At 34.9% G+C, this 17146-nt stretch overlaps 3 protein-coding genes across 21 annotated transcripts; 2 read left to right on the forward strand and 1 right to left on the reverse strand.

Moving 5' to 3' along the window:
* Positions 1 to 950: 950 nt before the first annotated feature.
* Positions 951 to 8142, forward strand: LOC147533602 (calcium-dependent protein kinase 18-like). Of its 19 annotated transcripts, none has more exons than XM_086648397.1 (9): positions 951 to 2031; positions 2135 to 2246; positions 2354 to 2432; positions 2589 to 2712; positions 3270 to 3351; positions 3437 to 3617; positions 3723 to 3903; positions 4020 to 4135; positions 4238 to 4316. In XM_086648397.1, the coding sequence occupies exons 1-4, from the start codon at positions 1940 to 1942 to the stop codon at positions 2594 to 2596; spliced, it is 291 nt and encodes a 96-aa protein (XP_086504523.1). In that variant the 5' UTR covers positions 951 to 1939; the 3' UTR covers positions 2597 to 2712; positions 3270 to 3351; positions 3437 to 3617; positions 3723 to 3903; positions 4020 to 4135; positions 4238 to 4316. The 19 variants fall into 19 exon arrangements, with proteins under 19 accessions (XP_086504523.1, XP_086504529.1, XP_086504520.1 ...); XM_086648392.1 differs by lacking the exons at positions 3270 to 3351; positions 3437 to 3617; positions 3723 to 3903; positions 4238 to 4316 and adding exons at positions 6252 to 6392; positions 7899 to 8142 and having other exon boundaries at positions 985 to 1173; positions 1259 to 1366; positions 1965 to 2031; XM_086648403.1 differs by having other exon boundaries at positions 2592 to 2712; positions 4020 to 4316.
* On the forward strand, positions 7902 to 11099 carry LOC147533603 (E3 ubiquitin-protein ligase UPL5-like). The gene is made up of 2 exons (XM_086648389.1): positions 7902 to 10183; positions 10335 to 11099. Exons 1-2 carry the CDS (start codon positions 8737 to 8739, stop codon positions 11012 to 11014), a joined length of 2127 nt encoding a protein of 708 aa, XP_086504515.1. The 5' UTR covers positions 7902 to 8736; the 3' UTR covers positions 11015 to 11099.
* Positions 11100 to 11442: 343 nt separating this feature from the next.
* LOC147533604 (protein IQ-DOMAIN 32-like) lies at positions 11443 to 16129 on the reverse strand. The gene is made up of 6 exons (XM_086648388.1): positions 15551 to 16129; positions 14475 to 14879; positions 14141 to 14362; positions 13875 to 13955; positions 12114 to 13773; positions 11443 to 11844 (listed from the first exon to the last, which is right to left on the reverse strand). Exons 1-6 carry the CDS (start codon positions 15626 to 15628, stop codon positions 11825 to 11827), a joined length of 2466 nt encoding a protein of 821 aa, XP_086504514.1. The 5' UTR covers positions 15629 to 16129; the 3' UTR covers positions 11443 to 11824.
* Between the last annotated feature and the right edge of the window lie 1017 nt (positions 16130 to 17146).

The following is a 17146-nucleotide window of genomic DNA, read 5'->3' on the forward strand; positions in this document are numbered from 1 at the left end:
TTCATTATTTACCTTTCTCACAAATCTTTATTCTTAAAGCCCGAGTGGGCCACCCAATCAATGTTTTTCTTCTTTCTTTCTCATGCCCAAATGGGCCAAACTATTAAGTTTTTTTTTTTCTCTCTCAAGCCATTTGACATGGGAAGTAGCAATTTGTTTAAAAAAGTGCATGCAGTTGAGAAAATGGGTGAACCTACATTTAAGTCGAGAGTCTAATCCTAAAATAAGGAAAATAATTGGGGGAAAGCAAATTATCCTCTCATTTTATTTCAAAAAGAAAAATAAAAAATTATCCTCCGTTTTGACGCGTGGACGTTTTTGTTCCAGCGGAATTTCTGGGTCAAACGACTCATTCCGATTGGAGACCCGTACTGATCCCGACCCGCTAAAACGGGGTCCGCCGCCCGCCTCCAAATAAGAAATTGTATTAGGGTTTGATAAGACACAAAGGTAGATGGACACTAATAAGAGGCCCTTTAAAGAAAATGGGTCAGGGTCAGATAAGCCGTCTTTTATCGCCTTTGATTCCTTTTTTCTGACAAATTATGGCCTTAGGACATCTCCAATGTAGAGGGGGCTGGGGCTCCCAATTTGAATTTGGAAGCCCCATCCCCCCGCCCCTTAACTCCAACATTGGAGTTATTTTTTAATGTTGTTATTATTTTAAATACTTTTTTTAAGTATTTTTTTCTATTTTTTTTTTTTTTTTGTGTTTATCTTTTTGAAATTACCTCTCTCGAATAATATCACACTTTAATTCATAGTCGAAATCTAATAATTCATAGTCGAAATCTAATAATTCATAGTCGAAATTTAAAATCAAATTTCGCACACATACTTTGCACACGTATATTATTTTGATTTGAGAGTCCCGGTTGGGAGTCCGACGTTGGAAGGGAGAAAAGTCCCTAGCCCCACATTGGAGTTGCCCTTAGAGCGGCAGCCTCCCTCTCTAACTTCCCCATTCCCTTTTCTATGTTTTGTTCTTCATTCATTGATCCATTAGCAAATGGGGAGTCAAAAAACAAGAGATGTCAATGGAGAGATAGATCTTTTAAAGCTCCCAACTTTTCAAAGCTATCAACTTTAACTTTTTTCTCTCTCAAAACACCATTTTTTCGGTTTAAATCTGATTTTGTATGATATATGATGTTCTATGTCCAAGTAGATCTGGTATTCTATGGTTTTCATATTTTTTTCCTTTGATGTTTATGTAGATAAAAGTTATGAATTTTGATTGATTTTTTTTTTATTTCAGGTAAAATCAAAAACAAATCTTGTTTCAGGTTAGATCCTCTATGTCGGATGTCTTCAATTTCTAATAAGATGGGTTCAGATATGTCTCTTTGAGCGGCAGCCTCCCTCTGTAAGTTACCCATTCCCCTTTTCCATATTTTGTTCTTCATTCATTCATCCATTTCTAAGCGAAGAGATAGATCTGTCAAAGCTCCCAACTTTTTTTTTTCTTTCTCAAAACACTTCTTTTTTTTCGGTTTAAATCTTATTTTGTTTAATATATATATATCATATAATGTTCTACATCTAAGTAGATTTGGTATTTTATGGTTTTCAGTTTTTTGTTTTTGATGTTTATGAAGATAAAAAGTTTTGAACTTTTACTTGTTTTTCTCTCAAAACACAAAAAGTCTTTTTTTTTTTGGTTTAAATCTTATTCTGTATAATATATGATATGATGTTTTATATGTAAGTAGATCTGATATGATTTTTTTATCACGTACTCTATGTTATTAGACTTGCTTTTTTTTTAAAAAAAAAATTAGTCTTCCTTTTCTATGGTTTTTTTTTGAATAACCGCTTTCAATGACTTTACAAAGTTATCTCAAGAGCAAGTTCATGGTTTTAGTTCTTTGCAGAGCAAGTTAACGGTTGTTCTGATTTTCATAGACATAAGTGAGTTGTTGTTGTTATATTAAGAAAGATGCTGGAACTTATCTTCTTTCTAGACGGCAACTTCTTATATTATATCAGGTTATGCGAGGGTGGCATGCCACTTGACCGAACACTGTCCAAGTAAGAGTCCTGTAAATTTTCGTAGTCATTACTCGTTAGATAATACATTGAAAATTATGTTTTAGTTGGTTTGTATGATACACATATTGATATTCTTACACAGGAAAGATAACCATTACAATGAGAAAGACGCTGTAGTATTAGTGCGGCGGATGCTCAGAGTTGCAGCTGAGTGCCATTTACATCGTTTAGTACATCTTGACATGAAACCGGAGGTATTGCCTGACTGATCTTTATACATAGGATATCTTTAGGTCGTTCTGCTTAAAGTAAAGTGATTTTTACACAATCATTTCTTACTGGGCTGTATTTTTGTTTGTAGAATTTTCTTTTCAAGTCAGCTAAATCAGATTCGTCTCTGAAGCCAACATATTTTGGGTTATCAGACTTCATAAAGCCAGGTGAGTGGGTTTTCTTGTGAACGACGAATCTTTATAATTTTACCGAAAAATTAGGATGTGAACAAAATATTTTGTTTAAAAAAGAGTTCTTGGGATTAGATTTATTATTAGCATGAATTTTCTCATATTTTGGGTTGTTTTTTTTATGGTAAACAGCAGGGTAATGCAACGTAGGTCCAGGCCCGAGTCTGATGCATGGACTATCGGCCTGCTTACCTGTATTCTGCTCTATTGGAGGCACCCATTTTGGGTTAGGACAGAAGATGGTATACACAAAGAGGTAGGAATTAACTTTGAACTTATTGGTGAGGTAATGTAATTGCTTGAGCACAAAAAAGAAACGTACATAAATAGATGCAATATGTCTTTTCTTATCAATCTGTGTTACCGGAGATTCTACTTGTCGACTGCTTCCATGATCTTGCATACATTTTCTTGATAGTAGCAATTTTATATTCGAATTTCAAATTTGACATTTACTTAAATACATAAGATTTATAATTATATTAAGCTTGACGGTTGATTGTGTCTAATTACACGAAATACGTAGTAACTTCATTGATCGCACTCCCTAGATATATCTGGCATTGTGTCTAATTACACGAAATACGTAGTAACTTCTATACGAGCGATGAGGCAAAGAATTTAAAGTCTACTCTCTGATAGTATATCCACTTCTAGGGAGGACAAAATACACTATATACCCCTAGTTGCTACATAATGAGCAAAAATTGCAGAACTCGTTTTGCATCAAATGTTTTTCTTCCTCACCCTTCATCATCTATTTTGCTGTCGAATCTGCTTGTACTTGTGATAATTTTCTGCTTGAAAGCATAGGTTGTCTGGAGTGCCGCCCCACTATGCTGATACATTGCATGACGCAATTGTTTTGAATTGGGCCCGATTATATTAAATTCTGGTAGGTTGTTTTGTTGGTCTTTTTAATGTTCCAGAGTGTCATTACGTACGTTAAAAGTATTGCTCCCTGACGACCATGATTACAGATCCTGTCATTTCCTTGTGTATACATAATGCGGACACCACTAATAACTATGAGGTTGTATAAGTATTTGTTGATGCTGAATTTAAACTGGTTGTGCCTCAGAGATTCCTCTAGATATATCAGTACTCTCTAACATGCGACAATTTGTCAAGTATAGTTGTCTAAAGCAGTTTGCGCTAAGGGTATGAAGTTTCCTTCACCCACGAGTCTGTAACTTGACATATTGTTTCTTTCCTTTTCCCTACTTATCGTGGGTTATAATTTCGAACTTTTGTTATCTTTTTTAGGCATTGGCAAGCATGCTTATTGAAGATGAACTAGCTGATTTGCGCTACCAGTTTGATGCCATTAAAAACGTCTCTATTAGAGCTGGGACATCTATGCCTCTCTCGTTTTCCGCTCTATAATATATCGATTATCATCGACTTTTAACATTGACATTTCAGTAATTGTGTATTCTTTTAGCAAGCAACTGCCAACTTCAATTCCTCTCTTGATATCTGCATATCATTCCAGACAATGTTCATGTACATTGTTCTCTCTCATTCGTTGTCTGATAATGATCTTTATTGTTCAATGTACAGGCCCTTGCAAAAGATTGACAACAACACGAATGGGCTTGTGGACTTCTCTCCAAATTTGTTGCACGTTCATCGGTTAGTAGGACATGATTCCCGGAAATGGCACCAAGTGTCTAAAGGTGCTTTCTAGACATTCCATGTGGATAAAAATAGTATGTACTTTCATCATCTTAGGAACCATTCAAGTTCCAATATGTGAGTGGATGTTTGACTTTTTCCAGGTCAACTTATTTTGAAGGACAAATTAAAAATGGCTATTATCTTAAGCTTAAGGCCAACACAAAATAAAAGAAAAAGAAATGTCCCACATTGTCCCACATTGTCCCACATTGTACTGTTAACTTAAATTGGTCATTTTTGTTACTATAAATATCATTTTATCGGTTTAAGCTAGTCTCTACGAAATTTCTTTTGTTCCTTTTTTTTTTCATTTTAGGGTTAATTTGTTGAAACAATGTGGTAGCTGAATTTTTTGGGTTTGATAATGTGAAAGATTCTTAATTGCATTTGGTATATTTTTAGGGTTTCATGTCTTGTGTTTGATGATCCTTTATTTAGGGTTAATTTTGTTTGATGATCCTTTGATTATCTATTGTTTAGGGTTAATAATGTGGATGATCTTTTATTTTTCATTTATAACTTTTGGTATATTCTTGTTTAGTGTTTGATGAATATGGGAAAAAACTCTTCTGTTTGTTTAGGGTGTTATAATGTGAAAGATTTTTAATTGAATTTAGTATTTTTTTTAGGGTTTAATAAATATAGATTATTTTAATGTTAATTTTGTAGCTAATCTTTTATTATTTTTTTTCATAACTTTTGGTATATTATTGTCTGTTTAATGAATATGGAAGAAGATTCTGCTGTAGTTGAGGCCCCTATATCAGTTCCTGTAAGATTTATCGTCTATATTTATTTTTGTAACTTTGAATTAACTGATTTGGTAGATTATTCTTTTTCTAACTCTTTCTCTTAATTGATTCTCGTTTAAGAGTGTCCTAGTATAGATAATCATGTTGTTGTTGAGGTCCCTGTTAGTGTTCCTTTGAGATCTATAGATGAACATGTTGTACTGTCTCTCTCATTTAATTTCCGCTTTTTAACAGAGTTAACTGTTTGAAAGCATGCATTGAATATGTTGTGTTCATGTTTTAGGGCATTGACAATAATAATTCTGAAACTATACCCCATGTTACAGCTCATCTACGACCGATCTCTCCTTTACTTTCTACTTTTTAAGTTAGTTAACTTCTCTTGAAAGCATGCACTTTTGTGTATACATGTTTAGGGCATTCTCAATAATGATTCTCAAGCTATCTTTCTTGAGGAGGTAGAATAGGGAGGACAGCTTGAGGATCATTATTGGCAATGCCTTAAAACATGAATACACCATATTCAGTGCATGTTTTCAATCAGTTAAGTTGAAAAAGCGGAATATAAAAGACAGATCATACAGATGCAGCAACATGGGGGGTAGCTTGAGGGTTATGACCGTGAATGCCTTAGAGATGAATACACCAAATTCAGTACATGCTTTCAAGCAGTCAACTCTGTTTAAAAGCTGAATTTATAGGAGAGAGATTGTACAACATGTTCATCCATGGATCTCAAAGGAGTACTAACAGGGACCTCAACTACAACATAATTATCCATATTAGGGATCTCTTAAACAAGAATCAATTAAGAGAAAAAGGATAATCTACTAAATCAGTCAACTTAAAGTTACAAAAATGAATATAGAGGATGAATCTTACAGGAGCTGATATAAAGGTCTCAACTACAGCAGAATCTTCTTCCATATTCATCAAACACTAGGCAATAATATATGAGAAGTTATAAAAACGAAAATAAAAGATTATCCACAGAGTTAACACTAAGCAATAGATAATCTATATTCATTAAATCTTAAGAAAATATCAAATTCAATTAAAAATCTTTCACATTATCAAATCCTAAACAACTATAGAAGAGTCTTTTTCTATATTCATCAAATACTAGACAAGAATATACCAAAAGTTAGAAAATGACAAATAAAGAATCATCCACTTAATTAACAATAGATAATCATCATCTTCAATCCCCTTAGAATTCTACCCAAATAAATTAAGAAAACTCACATTTAAAGAACATAAATAGTCATCATCTTCAATCCCCTTTTTTTTGCCTCATTTTTCTTACCACTTTTTTGTTTGTTTGTAGATTTTTTCTGATATTCACTTTATGAACAACATTTAGATGATGATCAACTGCATTTACATGGGTTTGAGGTGCATGCAATGAATGCAGAAGAAGGGCTTACTTACCTACAATACCCAAGCAAGAGGACAGTTAACGAAGTCCTGGGTGATTTGTCATTTGAGAAACAATGGGTAAAAGGTAAACATAATTCTGTCTGGTTTGTTTGACTTCAATTGGTATCTCTGTTTTTTTATGTGTTTGACACTTTTCTTCATTGAATTTGGGGTCGACTGTTTTCTAGAATGGTTTGTTTGACTTCAATTACTCTGATGGTTTGTTTGACTGGTTTTCTAGTTGTATTTTGGACCTTTGCATGCTGAGTTGGTAATTGAATTCGTTTTGAAAATGAACTATATTTCTAAGGCATAAACCCTATGCCTTACTCTTCTTCATCACCAACCAAATCATGGCCACCAACAAATCTGAATTCATCATTAGCCGATTACACCCTAACCAGATCTATACCTAATTACAGAGTCAAGAGTATCAAACTAGTCAAAAGATTGGGTTCCGATTGAGAAGTCAAATTTCTGATCAGAATTTGATGATTAGAAATGTTACTTCAAATAATCTCACAGGATCTCAGTGAGATGATTCCTCGGATTCTACTTTGCAAGGATTTCCTTCACGGGAACGATTCCTCCTGGTTTCTTCAATTTGCCATTAGGCAATTTACTTGAACTCAGTGATAATTTACTCTGCATTGAACTTCCTTCTGAAGTTAATGGCAATAAAGTTGGGTTTTTTATTCTCTCTAACAATCAAATTTCAGGAAAGATTCGTCCATCTATTGGAAATTTATATAACTTACATGTTCTTTCACTACAAGTTTGCAGAATATCTCATGAAATTGGGTATGTAAAGAGTCTTTAAAGATTGACTTCAGTAGTAATAATCTCACAGGTGAAATTCCTGTTACCTTTGCCCACTCTTCTTCTCTGAGTCCCATTGATTCAAGTAAAACAATTTTTGTGGTAAAATACCCGAGATTACTAGTTTGGAAATCCTTAGTACTCTTGATTTGTGTCTAGAAACCAACTTTCCGGCCAAATCCCAAACGAAATGAGATCGATGACTAGCCTTCCAACTATAGATCTTTCTTTTAATCATCTATCTGATTCAAATCCTATTGGCTGGCAGTTCTTGGTGTTCAATCGGAGTTCCTTTAATGGAAACCCTGATCTTTGATTCCCTTCCAGACATAAGTTCTGTAATCCAAACTCAAACGTGAAAGGCGAACCAGATCGTTGAATTCTGTAGAAGTCTTCATTATAGTGTTAGCTGGATGTGTTATCTTGTTACTTATAGTATTTCTGATCAAAAGATACGGGAGGAAGAAACAAAATGGATTTGAGTAATAAGAACAATCTCTCTTCTTTTTCCTCTCTCTCTCTCTCTCTCTCTCTAGAATAATGGTTAGGTTTTCTATTTTTAATCTTATCAGTTTATAGTCCCCAAACTAATTACTATTTAAATTAAGGTCTTATAGACTTGTCTCCTATTAAATTAAAGTCAATTAAGTCAAGTATAGTCGACTTGCGATGTGTCTGAAAATAGTTGTCCACGTAAAATATTTAGTTGTCCATATATTAGCCACTTATTTTGATGATGATGACTTTTTTAGTTTGATTTTTTTTTTTTCAGAAGATGATATTCTTATGAAGAGACGTGATATTCAGTGGACACAAAAAATGAACACTTGTGAATTCATTTATGAAGACTAAAAAAAAAATTCATTTCTAACGAAGCATTCATTTAAGTGGACGTAAATTGTGTTCATGCATTTTCTTCAAAAATAATTGTCTTTATTTTAAACTTTGTGTATCATTTTTTTTTTGAGAATTGGACTACAATTTACGTTAGTCGTTACGAAGCATTGATACATCATTAAGATGAGATGAACACGATAACCACCTCCTTTTAGAATGGAACCTGTAACTTCTAGGTGTAATACATCGGACCACTTTGGCAACCAATTGTTGACTAATAACACACTTATAACCACTCAAATCTGCAAAAGTTCAATCCACACACCTTATTGACACACACCATAATTTTAGTCGGTTGAGTAAAAATTGGGGTTTATTCCAAAATTAATGTGGGTTAAAGTCAAAATTTATATTCCAAAATAGGAAACCTATACTACTTTCTTAAAAAAAAAAAAAGGAAGAAAAAAAAAAGGAAACCTAGGACTGACTCATGGGAGAGTCAGAGACAATCACCAATCAGAGGTGACGGTAGAGAAAGAGGATTTCAATTCTGGTTACTGAGAAGGACAGACAGATTGTGTAAATTAATCTTGGGGCAGGTAAGATAAGAATGATTGTTATTTTAAATTGATAAATCTCACCCATACTGATACTGCTGCTTGAATTCTGAACAAACCTCTTTTAGTACAAGTTTTCTTTAGATTTTGGTGCGTAGAATTAATCAAAAGTTCCATCTTTTTTTTTTTTTTTCTGAAAAAGTGAAGTGATCAGTGATGGATAAAAAACTTTACCCTTTTGAGAAACGAGAAGGGGAGATTGAATTCATACCTAGGGTAGAAAGCACATCATCTGCCAGATACTTTCTAAACCTCAAGTATCATAAACCAGCAGTTCTAATCCTGAGAAAATTGGTGTCCTCAATTTCACGCCTCCTCATTGAGAGTGGTAATAATGAAGATAATGATGAATCAATTAGAGGAAAATATGTTTTAGCAGGTTGTAATGATTTTTTGAGGATGACACCTAAACATCGTAACCCTAAGAAGAAACGTCATCTTCAAATATTCTTGCGGTATCTACTGCCTGATTATCTGGTCTATTTATACAATTCTACCATTCGAAATAATAGAGAGATAGCGGAGGAATCAATTCGTCTCTTTCTCTATCCTAATATTCAATCCTTTCCTATACACGTTCAATACCGATTTAATGCAATAGTTCAACGGTTCTGCCAACTTCTCCGAGACGAAACAACAACTTCTGCCCGTTTATTGTACTACTCGTGTCGTCAAACATACGTATCTTTACTCAATTCAATTGGTCCAGCTAACACAAACATTCGAAGATTTTTTCCGTTTCCAGATAATGTAATTAGAATATTTTATCCGTTTACAAGGGAGCTCACAAAACAGTTGCTTGTGAATATGAAGTTGATTAGGGAGTCGTGTTTCTGTAGAGTACCCTCTGTGTTAAAATCACGATTTGAGAGCGATATTAGTCAGTTCTCTGTATTTGGACTCCATATGTGCTCAAAAATTGTGGAATATATGAGATCGAAAGGTCTATCGCTTGACTGGCTTCCTAAGGTAGCTTCTTTTTCCATTGGCTATTTTGAATATCACATGAGAGAGCTCGAACTGTTTTATTATGATTTTGATAGTTTGCTGAACAACATAGATCTTGGTCTCACTTATATGGATGAAGGAGTTGAGTACACTAGATGTACTGAATGTGATTTTAATCATGGGTGGTCTTATTATCTGTCCATTCTCAAGGAATTGGACAAAATCTCTAAACTTTACCGTCATGCGGAGGAGAACCTCTACTCGTGCATGAATTCTCACCATGTTTCAATCAATAAACTTATTATGAAATCAAAAAGAGGCGATGACCATCAATGGCTTCTTAGACATAAAAACTTAGTTAACAAGGAATCTAGAAGACATTTGATCAAGATGATCTTTGCAGATCAAGTTAAGAAGATTAAGTTGATCATTAATAGGTCCAAGTTATTGGTTGATTCTTTTGAGCATGTTGGCCTTGCGAACCCCATTTTGCTGCGAAATGGAATAATTCTTCAGTTCAAAGACGAGGTAGCTTGTGCAGGTCCTGCCGTCTTCAAAGAATGGCTCCTCTTGTTATGCCAACACCTATTCGCTCCACAAAATTCACTCTTCCTATCATGCCCACATGACCATAGAAGGCTCTTTCCTAATCCAGGTATAATAACCACTTTCTTTTAACATTTACTCGACCTCTTTTGAAATGTTGTTCAAGTTCTGGTCATGTTATTTGTTACAACTACTACTGTCTTTTTTTTAACTACAACAAGTCTCTCTACTAATCCCTTCATGTTATTTCTTATTTGCAGCAAAGGTGGATCCTCAACAACTTAAATATTATGGATTTTGTGGTCGAGTGATCGCTTTAGCGTTGATGCACAATCTGCAAATAGGTATTTCCTTCGATCGTTTGTTTTTCTTGCAATTAGTCGGCGTTTCTAGAATCACTTTGGAAGATATACGCAATGCGGATCCATACATGTATAAAAGCTGCAAAGATATTTTGGAGATGGATACTAAATTTATAGATTCAAATGCTTTGGGACTTACATTTGTTTGGGAATCTGAAGATGAGTTTGGATCCAAGAGCAAAATTGTTGAGTTGTGCCCGGGAGGTAATTCAATGGTTGTGAATAGTATGAATAGAGAAGAGTATATAGAACTTGTTATTCAACATTGCTTCATCAGATCTATTGAAGAGAAGGTAAAACTACTTATCCAAGGTCTTGATGATGTTCTTACTAGAAAGTGCCGAAAGACCTTTTTCGAGAATATAGAATTGGAAGATCTTGATCATATGTTGCTGGAGGAAACAATTTGCGAAAAGGAAAGGGAAGAAAACAATGAAGTCGTTGCATCTTATAGTAGTGGGAGAACTCCTTTTAAGAGAATAGTAGAAACCAAGTTACCCTTGTCTAGCCTAAAGTCTGTGAATCTACCATTAACATGTAAACAACAGTCTGGGCGGTTTCGTTTACGTTTCCGTTGATTGGTTAGTCGTTCGCCAACTTATTTGTAATGAATTATAAGCAACCTTTTTTATTCTACTAATTAATTTATTTGTGATTGAGTAATACAAAGTGTATCTTGTTTGGAGACCTATATCCATCTGGCCATTAACATGTAAACTGTAGTCTGGGCACTTTCTTTTCTACTGAATACGGATCAATTCATTTTTATTGATTTGAGATTCTTATATTCCCAAGTCCTCTAAGAAAGGAACTCCTTATAAACCCATCAATATGAAAACATCCCTTGGATTTTTTATGAAGAAAAAAAGAAAAGAAAAAGAATTTTACTCAGTACAAACTCTAATTCTGATCGATAGTAGATATAGGCTGAGGGTGTGGCCCAACAATTGTTTTTCATCGTTCTATTCTTTAAGGTCGGAACTATACCATCTTCGATAAAATCAAATTGAAACTTCCAAACAAACTCAAAGAGCAAATCTTTTCTTTTAAACCCTCACAAACACAAAATCCTCCAACACAAATACAAGCACAAGTCACACATAAATAGAAAATAAGACATTCCAACTTTTGGGTAGGAGTGTAGAACCCTAATTTAGATATACTCTAATGATTTACATGAAATCCTCATTTCTGTTTCATTAATCTCTCTCCATGTCCCATTTCTCATTACTGTCGTAGATGTGTATTATAATCAAATATGCTTAAGACTGAAAACTACGAGAGACGTCGAAGGAGCTCAGTCCCCCAACTGAGAAGCTCACCTTGATGATATTGTCTCCAATCCGCAATTTTGAGTTCTGTGCTACTCTGAATATCATATTACTGCATCACCTAATCCACTTCTTTTCTGAAACAAACGATTATTAGAGCAATGTAAGAAATTAGGTTCAAGAAATATGTAAAGTATTTCAAAACTAACTGAAAACATGAATAAAAAGGATAACCTAAGCTGTAATAAGTGCATTGGACAGGTTTTACTCCGACAACGGAATCCTATCATTAGGGGAGTTGGAAGGTGAAATGGTTGTTATGAGGAAATGGATAATATATTAGACGTTACTAAGAACAGATTTTAAAATCCAGAAGCACAATGTTACAACAAGAGTGAGAAATTACCATGAGGAGAATTTGTACTACTTCCTTTTGCACCCGGTTGGACTTGGGACATCGATCGTTGCATGCGTGGGGAGCCCTGCTTTCCATTTGAGCCAGGTAAAGAATGACGCTTCTTGATGTAAACCTCCTTATCTTGTACATCAGGACTTGAGCTTGGAGACATGTTCATAAGAGCTTTGGCTCTTGCAGACTTTGTGGCTTGCATATAACTAGGCAGGGAACTACTACTATTACTATCCCTTGGATCTTGATCAAGATGATTGGATTTCGACGAACCAAATGAGCTACGCTTTTTCCCACTTTTTGGGTCCTTGGGCAATTGCTCAATACTACTTGTTGTACCTAGTTCATGGTTTTGATTTGATGGGGATCTTTTGCTTGTTATCTGATATTTTTTGCTTTGAGCTGTCCTATTCTTATCAAATTTGCTCCTTTTAGCATTGATAGATACCTGGCTTGATGGGGTACCATGTGACTCAGGGAAAGTAACATGGCTTCTTGGAGAACCTTCAGGTGATGACCTGTATGATTCTTGGTCTCCTACCTGATGCAGTTGAAGCTGCACATCTGATGAACTCCTTTCGGGCAGCCGCTCTACTTTCTGGGGATCTATGGATGAACTTAGGTCAACAGTTTCCTCATCACTTCCCGGATGATTACAGGGAAGTGATGATAAATTTGGCTGAGATACAGATATCTTAGTCTTTTGTTGGATATCTGGAGCTTCGGTACTTGCTACATAATCAGTTGTCACATTCCGATCGGCTGTCGTTTCCTCAGGTTCCTTCTCGATTTCAATAACTCCGGCGTCAGAACCATCTGGCGAGTCAAGAGTTGAAGTGATAGAAAGTAAACTGCCACTATCAGAACTTGCAACATGGGCTCTTATTTCATTGGAAGTTGAATTTTCTGTTGGGGTAGTTTCCTTAGTCTTTGTCTGAGAATCTACTGGAGAAGAAACTCTGTTGCCTTTTGATTCCACTCCAACATCTCGAGAACTAGAACTGATCGACCTATGTGATGTGGCTGTTGAACTGAGCCCTTCAAATTTTGATTGAACAGCGACAAAGGCAGGATTAGTTGCCTTCCGGGAGCCAAATAAAGGCTTCTTGCACTCAGACTCTGGTTGTTCAGAGGCACCTCTTTTCATAGATCGTTTTGGTTGCTCAGTATGTTCGACTTGATCGGAGGTTGTTAGAGTTTGAGAGGGAGCAACTGGGAGCATCCCTGACTGACTTGTACCTATCTTTGAAGAAGATTCTTGTGAATTGCTAGAATACAGATCATCAGTATAAGGCTTCTGCATATCATCTGCAATGGAAGAGGTTGGGCAACCATCTTCAAGGTCAAAATTATCTGCATGGTAAGAGATCAAACTCTCTTCATTATCAATTGATGTATCTGCTCTTACACTATAGGAGCTCAAATTTGTTGAGAAAGAACTATCTTCAATCGAGATACCAGGTCTCAATTGAGAACCAGTATTTTGAGTCCTATCTTCGTTTTCCTCCTTCTCGTGAGAAAATTGTGGTTTCTCTGGTTCGACGGAGTCCAGAGGGTACACGGACATCCACCTCTCCAACCAATTCCAAGAAGAATCATGTTTTAAAGGATCACATTTGATGTTAATCTGTTTGCTCTTTGACGTTGATTGCATGAGCTGATATTACAAACATAAAATACCAGTTACAGAATGAAACTAAATAAGAGAGCTTGAATTTAAAAGGACAAAAAAATAAGAAGGAAAATAAGTCACCATACTTGGCGAGCAAACGCATTGCTAAGCAACTTCTTAGTGGAACTATAACTTATATCTGCTCTTGTTCCTGTAACTTCTTTTCCCTGTGGAAAGTCAGATGATTTTAGTACTTATCGAATCTATAATAGTACAGAGACGAGCTGAACAAAATAGATCAGAAGAAAATATACTGAAACAGAACTTGGCATCCTAAAAACGGATATAAAAAATTGTGATTACTCTTATGGAGAATCTTCTCATGGCAAATAATTTTGAATATGAGCATTACCAAGGGTTTTAAGCTGTGATCTCTGTCACGATCATCATGCTTCTTTTTGGTTGAAAGTCCTTGTAATGAAAGACGAGCATGGCGAGCACGGACAAGGGCCTGCATCTTGATAATTGCTTGAACACAACGCAGGGTTCCCACGGCCTTACTCCTGACCAAATGCCCACGAACAGCAGCTTGTAGCTTTATTACATTCTTTAGCTTCAAAAGTGACCTCCTAGCCTGCCACAAAAGAAAATTTAGAATGATATAAAGGAAAGGCTAAAAACTAAATTTATATCCCAAGAAATATGATTCAGACATCAATATTAAAATCACTGGTGTTAGGAATTACCAAATATCCCCTAATAGCAGTCTGGATTACAATAGCACTTGATCCTTTCAAGTCATGATCAGTCTTGTCAATAATATTATCCTTGGAAATGAAGGGATCAATCTCAACAGTGCTCTTTGTGGGGATTAAAGGACTTGTCTTGGACTCGTTCTTCGTGGAAAATATGGAATCAGGAGCATTTGAGTATGCTACACTTGATAAGGGATATTCAGTCTTCCACTCTGGAACAGATAATTTATCAGCAATGGTGAAGTTGGTTTGTGCATTGGAATTGGTAGTAGTTGGTAGTGGAATTTCCCTGTTCCCTGTAGACGGCGATTCTGTAATCACCGTGTTGCTTAGCACTTGATGGCTGGCAGATTTCTTACGAAAACTCCACCCTCGCTTATCTGTTGAACGTTTGCTCTGATAAAAAAAAAAAACAGGAAAAAAAATATAATGATTATGTTATTTATGCAATTGCCCTCTTTCCTTCTTAATCCTTTAATAGATATGAAATAAATGAAGTTCCCTTCGTTAAGTAATTAAGTCCATTACTAACTATGATTTCCATTTCCTAAAGAAAACCCTAGAAAACTAAATCCTAGACGCTTTCTAGGTCGCATATGTTTCCATATCTATTTCAAAATCTAATTTGTAGTAAATATGGTGCAAACTAGTTGAAATGACGGAAGAGCTAAAAATGACTTGTCACAATCATTAAAGTTACTCTTGTAGAACAAAAAATCATTGTATTCTCACTCAGTTTTGATTGGTATCTCATTCAAAAACAACAAGATATTGAGTAACTATGGATCTGGTTAAGCTCAAACAAGAACTAAAAATTCACACCAGAAATCAAGAATTCTAAAACAGAATCCTACATAATAAATAGATCGAGCTTGTTTCACCAGAAAAAAAAAAATCAAACAATTTAACACACTTCTAAATAAACTACTTTGAAGAATCAAGTGAAAAATAGAAAGTCAGTAGAGCTCTCTGCATCTTAACCCTAATAGATCGAGCAAATACTAATCGAAACAGTTCTTGAATCAAAAAGAAGGTGAAAGTGTGTAGAATAATAATAATAATAATACCTCAGTAGTAGGTTGAAGTAGTTCATCTTTATCAGCGGAATCACTCCCGCAAGTAATGATCTTAAAACAGGAGCTCATTTTTTATTCTTGATCTTAAATCCCGACTCTGGAACTTCAATTTTTTGTTTCTGTTGATCTAGTAAGAAGAAGAAGAAGAAGAAGGTTGAGAAAAGAGGCGGACATGAACAGTAGTCCTTAAATGTAGTTAAATGTTGAGCATTGGATTCCGCCAGTTATCCGGTCAGCTTTCTTCCACTCCCCAGAGTTCAGTCTCGTTAGTTAAAGCAAAAAATTATTATAAAGCTGTCAGATTTCTCTCTCTCTCATTTTTCTCTTTTCTCTGACTCATCTCTATATTCCGTTAAATGAACTTAAAAAATAATTAAGACTTTAACTTATTTACCTAATCAAGGTTTGGTAGGAGCCCTCCCCAAAAAGTGAGTTCATTTTGAACATCTGTTACAACTTTGATAAGGCCTCTTCACTAGAGCCGTACGATTGAGTACCACTTGAGTTGAAGTGGGTCTCGTCGTTATGTCATGAACTCACACTTCTTAGTGTTTACCGACATCACCGGATTATTAATGTATGTTCATTCAAGAATAGAGGATTATACCTATTTTAGACTCACATTGCGAAGAGAGAATACATGTTTGGAGGATCTTCTTTTTAACTTATCGGAACTTCATTAAACTCAAGTAATATATTGAGCCCTAGCATTGAATTGTTGACGTTGACAACATCTAGAGGTGCCCTATGTTACTTGAGTTTTATGTTTTAAATGAATAGTCTGTTAGATAAAGTGGATGTCTAATTTTTGTTGAAAACTTGGTACAAATCAAGATAATATGTCGGACTAGGGTGTTCATTAATACAAATTAATCTCTTTGAGTAATTATATAAACAACTAAGTGGTACTTAACTCATTTAAATAATATTTTAATTTGATTGTACTTAAATGATGAATCAAAAAAACATGTAAGTGGTGATCTTCATATGTCTCTCAATGGTGGCGACTTCCAGAATAATTAAAAATGAAAGAAAAATAATTGTGGTGGTCGGAGAAAGAGAGAAAAATCTTCACAAATGGGTAATTCTAACACCATTAGCTAAAAATGGTCTACTACGCTCACAAACACACAGTAGAAATTCTGGTAGCTAATAGTATTAATTTTATAAATAAGCAATTACATATAGAGAAAATTTTCACAAAACCAATTAAAAAAGTATGGCCCTCTATAATCGTGAAATGTAACAGTGCCATGCTTTTTTAATCAAAGCAATTAGTGTCATCACATGTTAAGTTGGCAGATCGAGAAAAATCTAATTGATGTACTCCATTCAGATTTCTAATTGACAGACTGCGATCCCTTTCTCCCTTATTTACATACTCTTGGCTTTTCTGTCTGAGTTCATGGCTAGATAAAAATCTCCAACGGCTAGGGGACGACTCAAACTCACTCAGGTTAGAGTGAGTTTTTTCACTAGACATCATCTATTTTGACAATAGTAAGTAAAAAAGGATAATATACCAATAGATTGATAGAGAGCTAGTTATTTGTCAAAAGTTTTCGAAAAGGAATAGAGAAGGTATGG

Source organism: Eschscholzia californica, unplaced genomic scaffold (genome assembly GCF_041429995.1).
Source record: "Eschscholzia californica isolate CP2 unplaced genomic scaffold, dmEscCali1.0.p SCAF_6, whole genome shotgun sequence".
Taxonomy (NCBI): Eukaryota; Viridiplantae; Streptophyta; class Magnoliopsida; order Ranunculales; family Papaveraceae; genus Eschscholzia; species Eschscholzia californica.

Excerpts from the sequence above, each read along its gene's own strand:
- LOC147533603 (XM_086648389.1), top strand. The coding sequence starts at position 8,737 with ATGGATAAAAAACTTTACCCTTTTGAGAAACGAGAAGGGGAGATTGAA. Across the intron at positions 10,184-10,334 it reads AAGGCTCTTTCCTAATCCAG|CAAAGGTGGATCCTCAACAA; the intron begins GTATAATAACCA and ends TCTTATTTGCAG.
- LOC147533602 (XM_086648390.1), top strand. The coding sequence starts at position 2,624 with ATGCATGGACTATCGGCCTGCTTACCTGTATTCTGCTCTATTGGAGGC. Across the intron at positions 2,713-4,019 it reads AAGATGGTATACACAAAGAG|GCCCTTGCAAAAGATTGACA; the intron begins GTAGGAATTAAC and ends TTCAATGTACAG. Across the intron at positions 4,136-6,251 it reads ATGGCACCAAGTGTCTAAAG|ATGATGATCAACTGCATTTA; the intron begins GTGCTTTCTAGA and ends AACAACATTTAG.
- LOC147533604 (XM_086648388.1), bottom strand. The coding sequence starts at position 15,628 with ATGAGCTCCTGTTTTAAGATCATTACTTGCGGGAGTGATTCCGCTGAT. Across the intron at positions 13,956-14,140 it reads ATCACAGCTTAAAACCCTTG|GGAAAAGAAGTTACAGGAAC; the intron begins GTAATGCTCATA and ends GACTTTCCACAG. Across the intron at positions 13,774-13,874 it reads GCAATGCGTTTGCTCGCCAA|CTCATGCAATCAACGTCAAA; the intron begins GTATGGTGACTT and ends TTGTAATATCAG.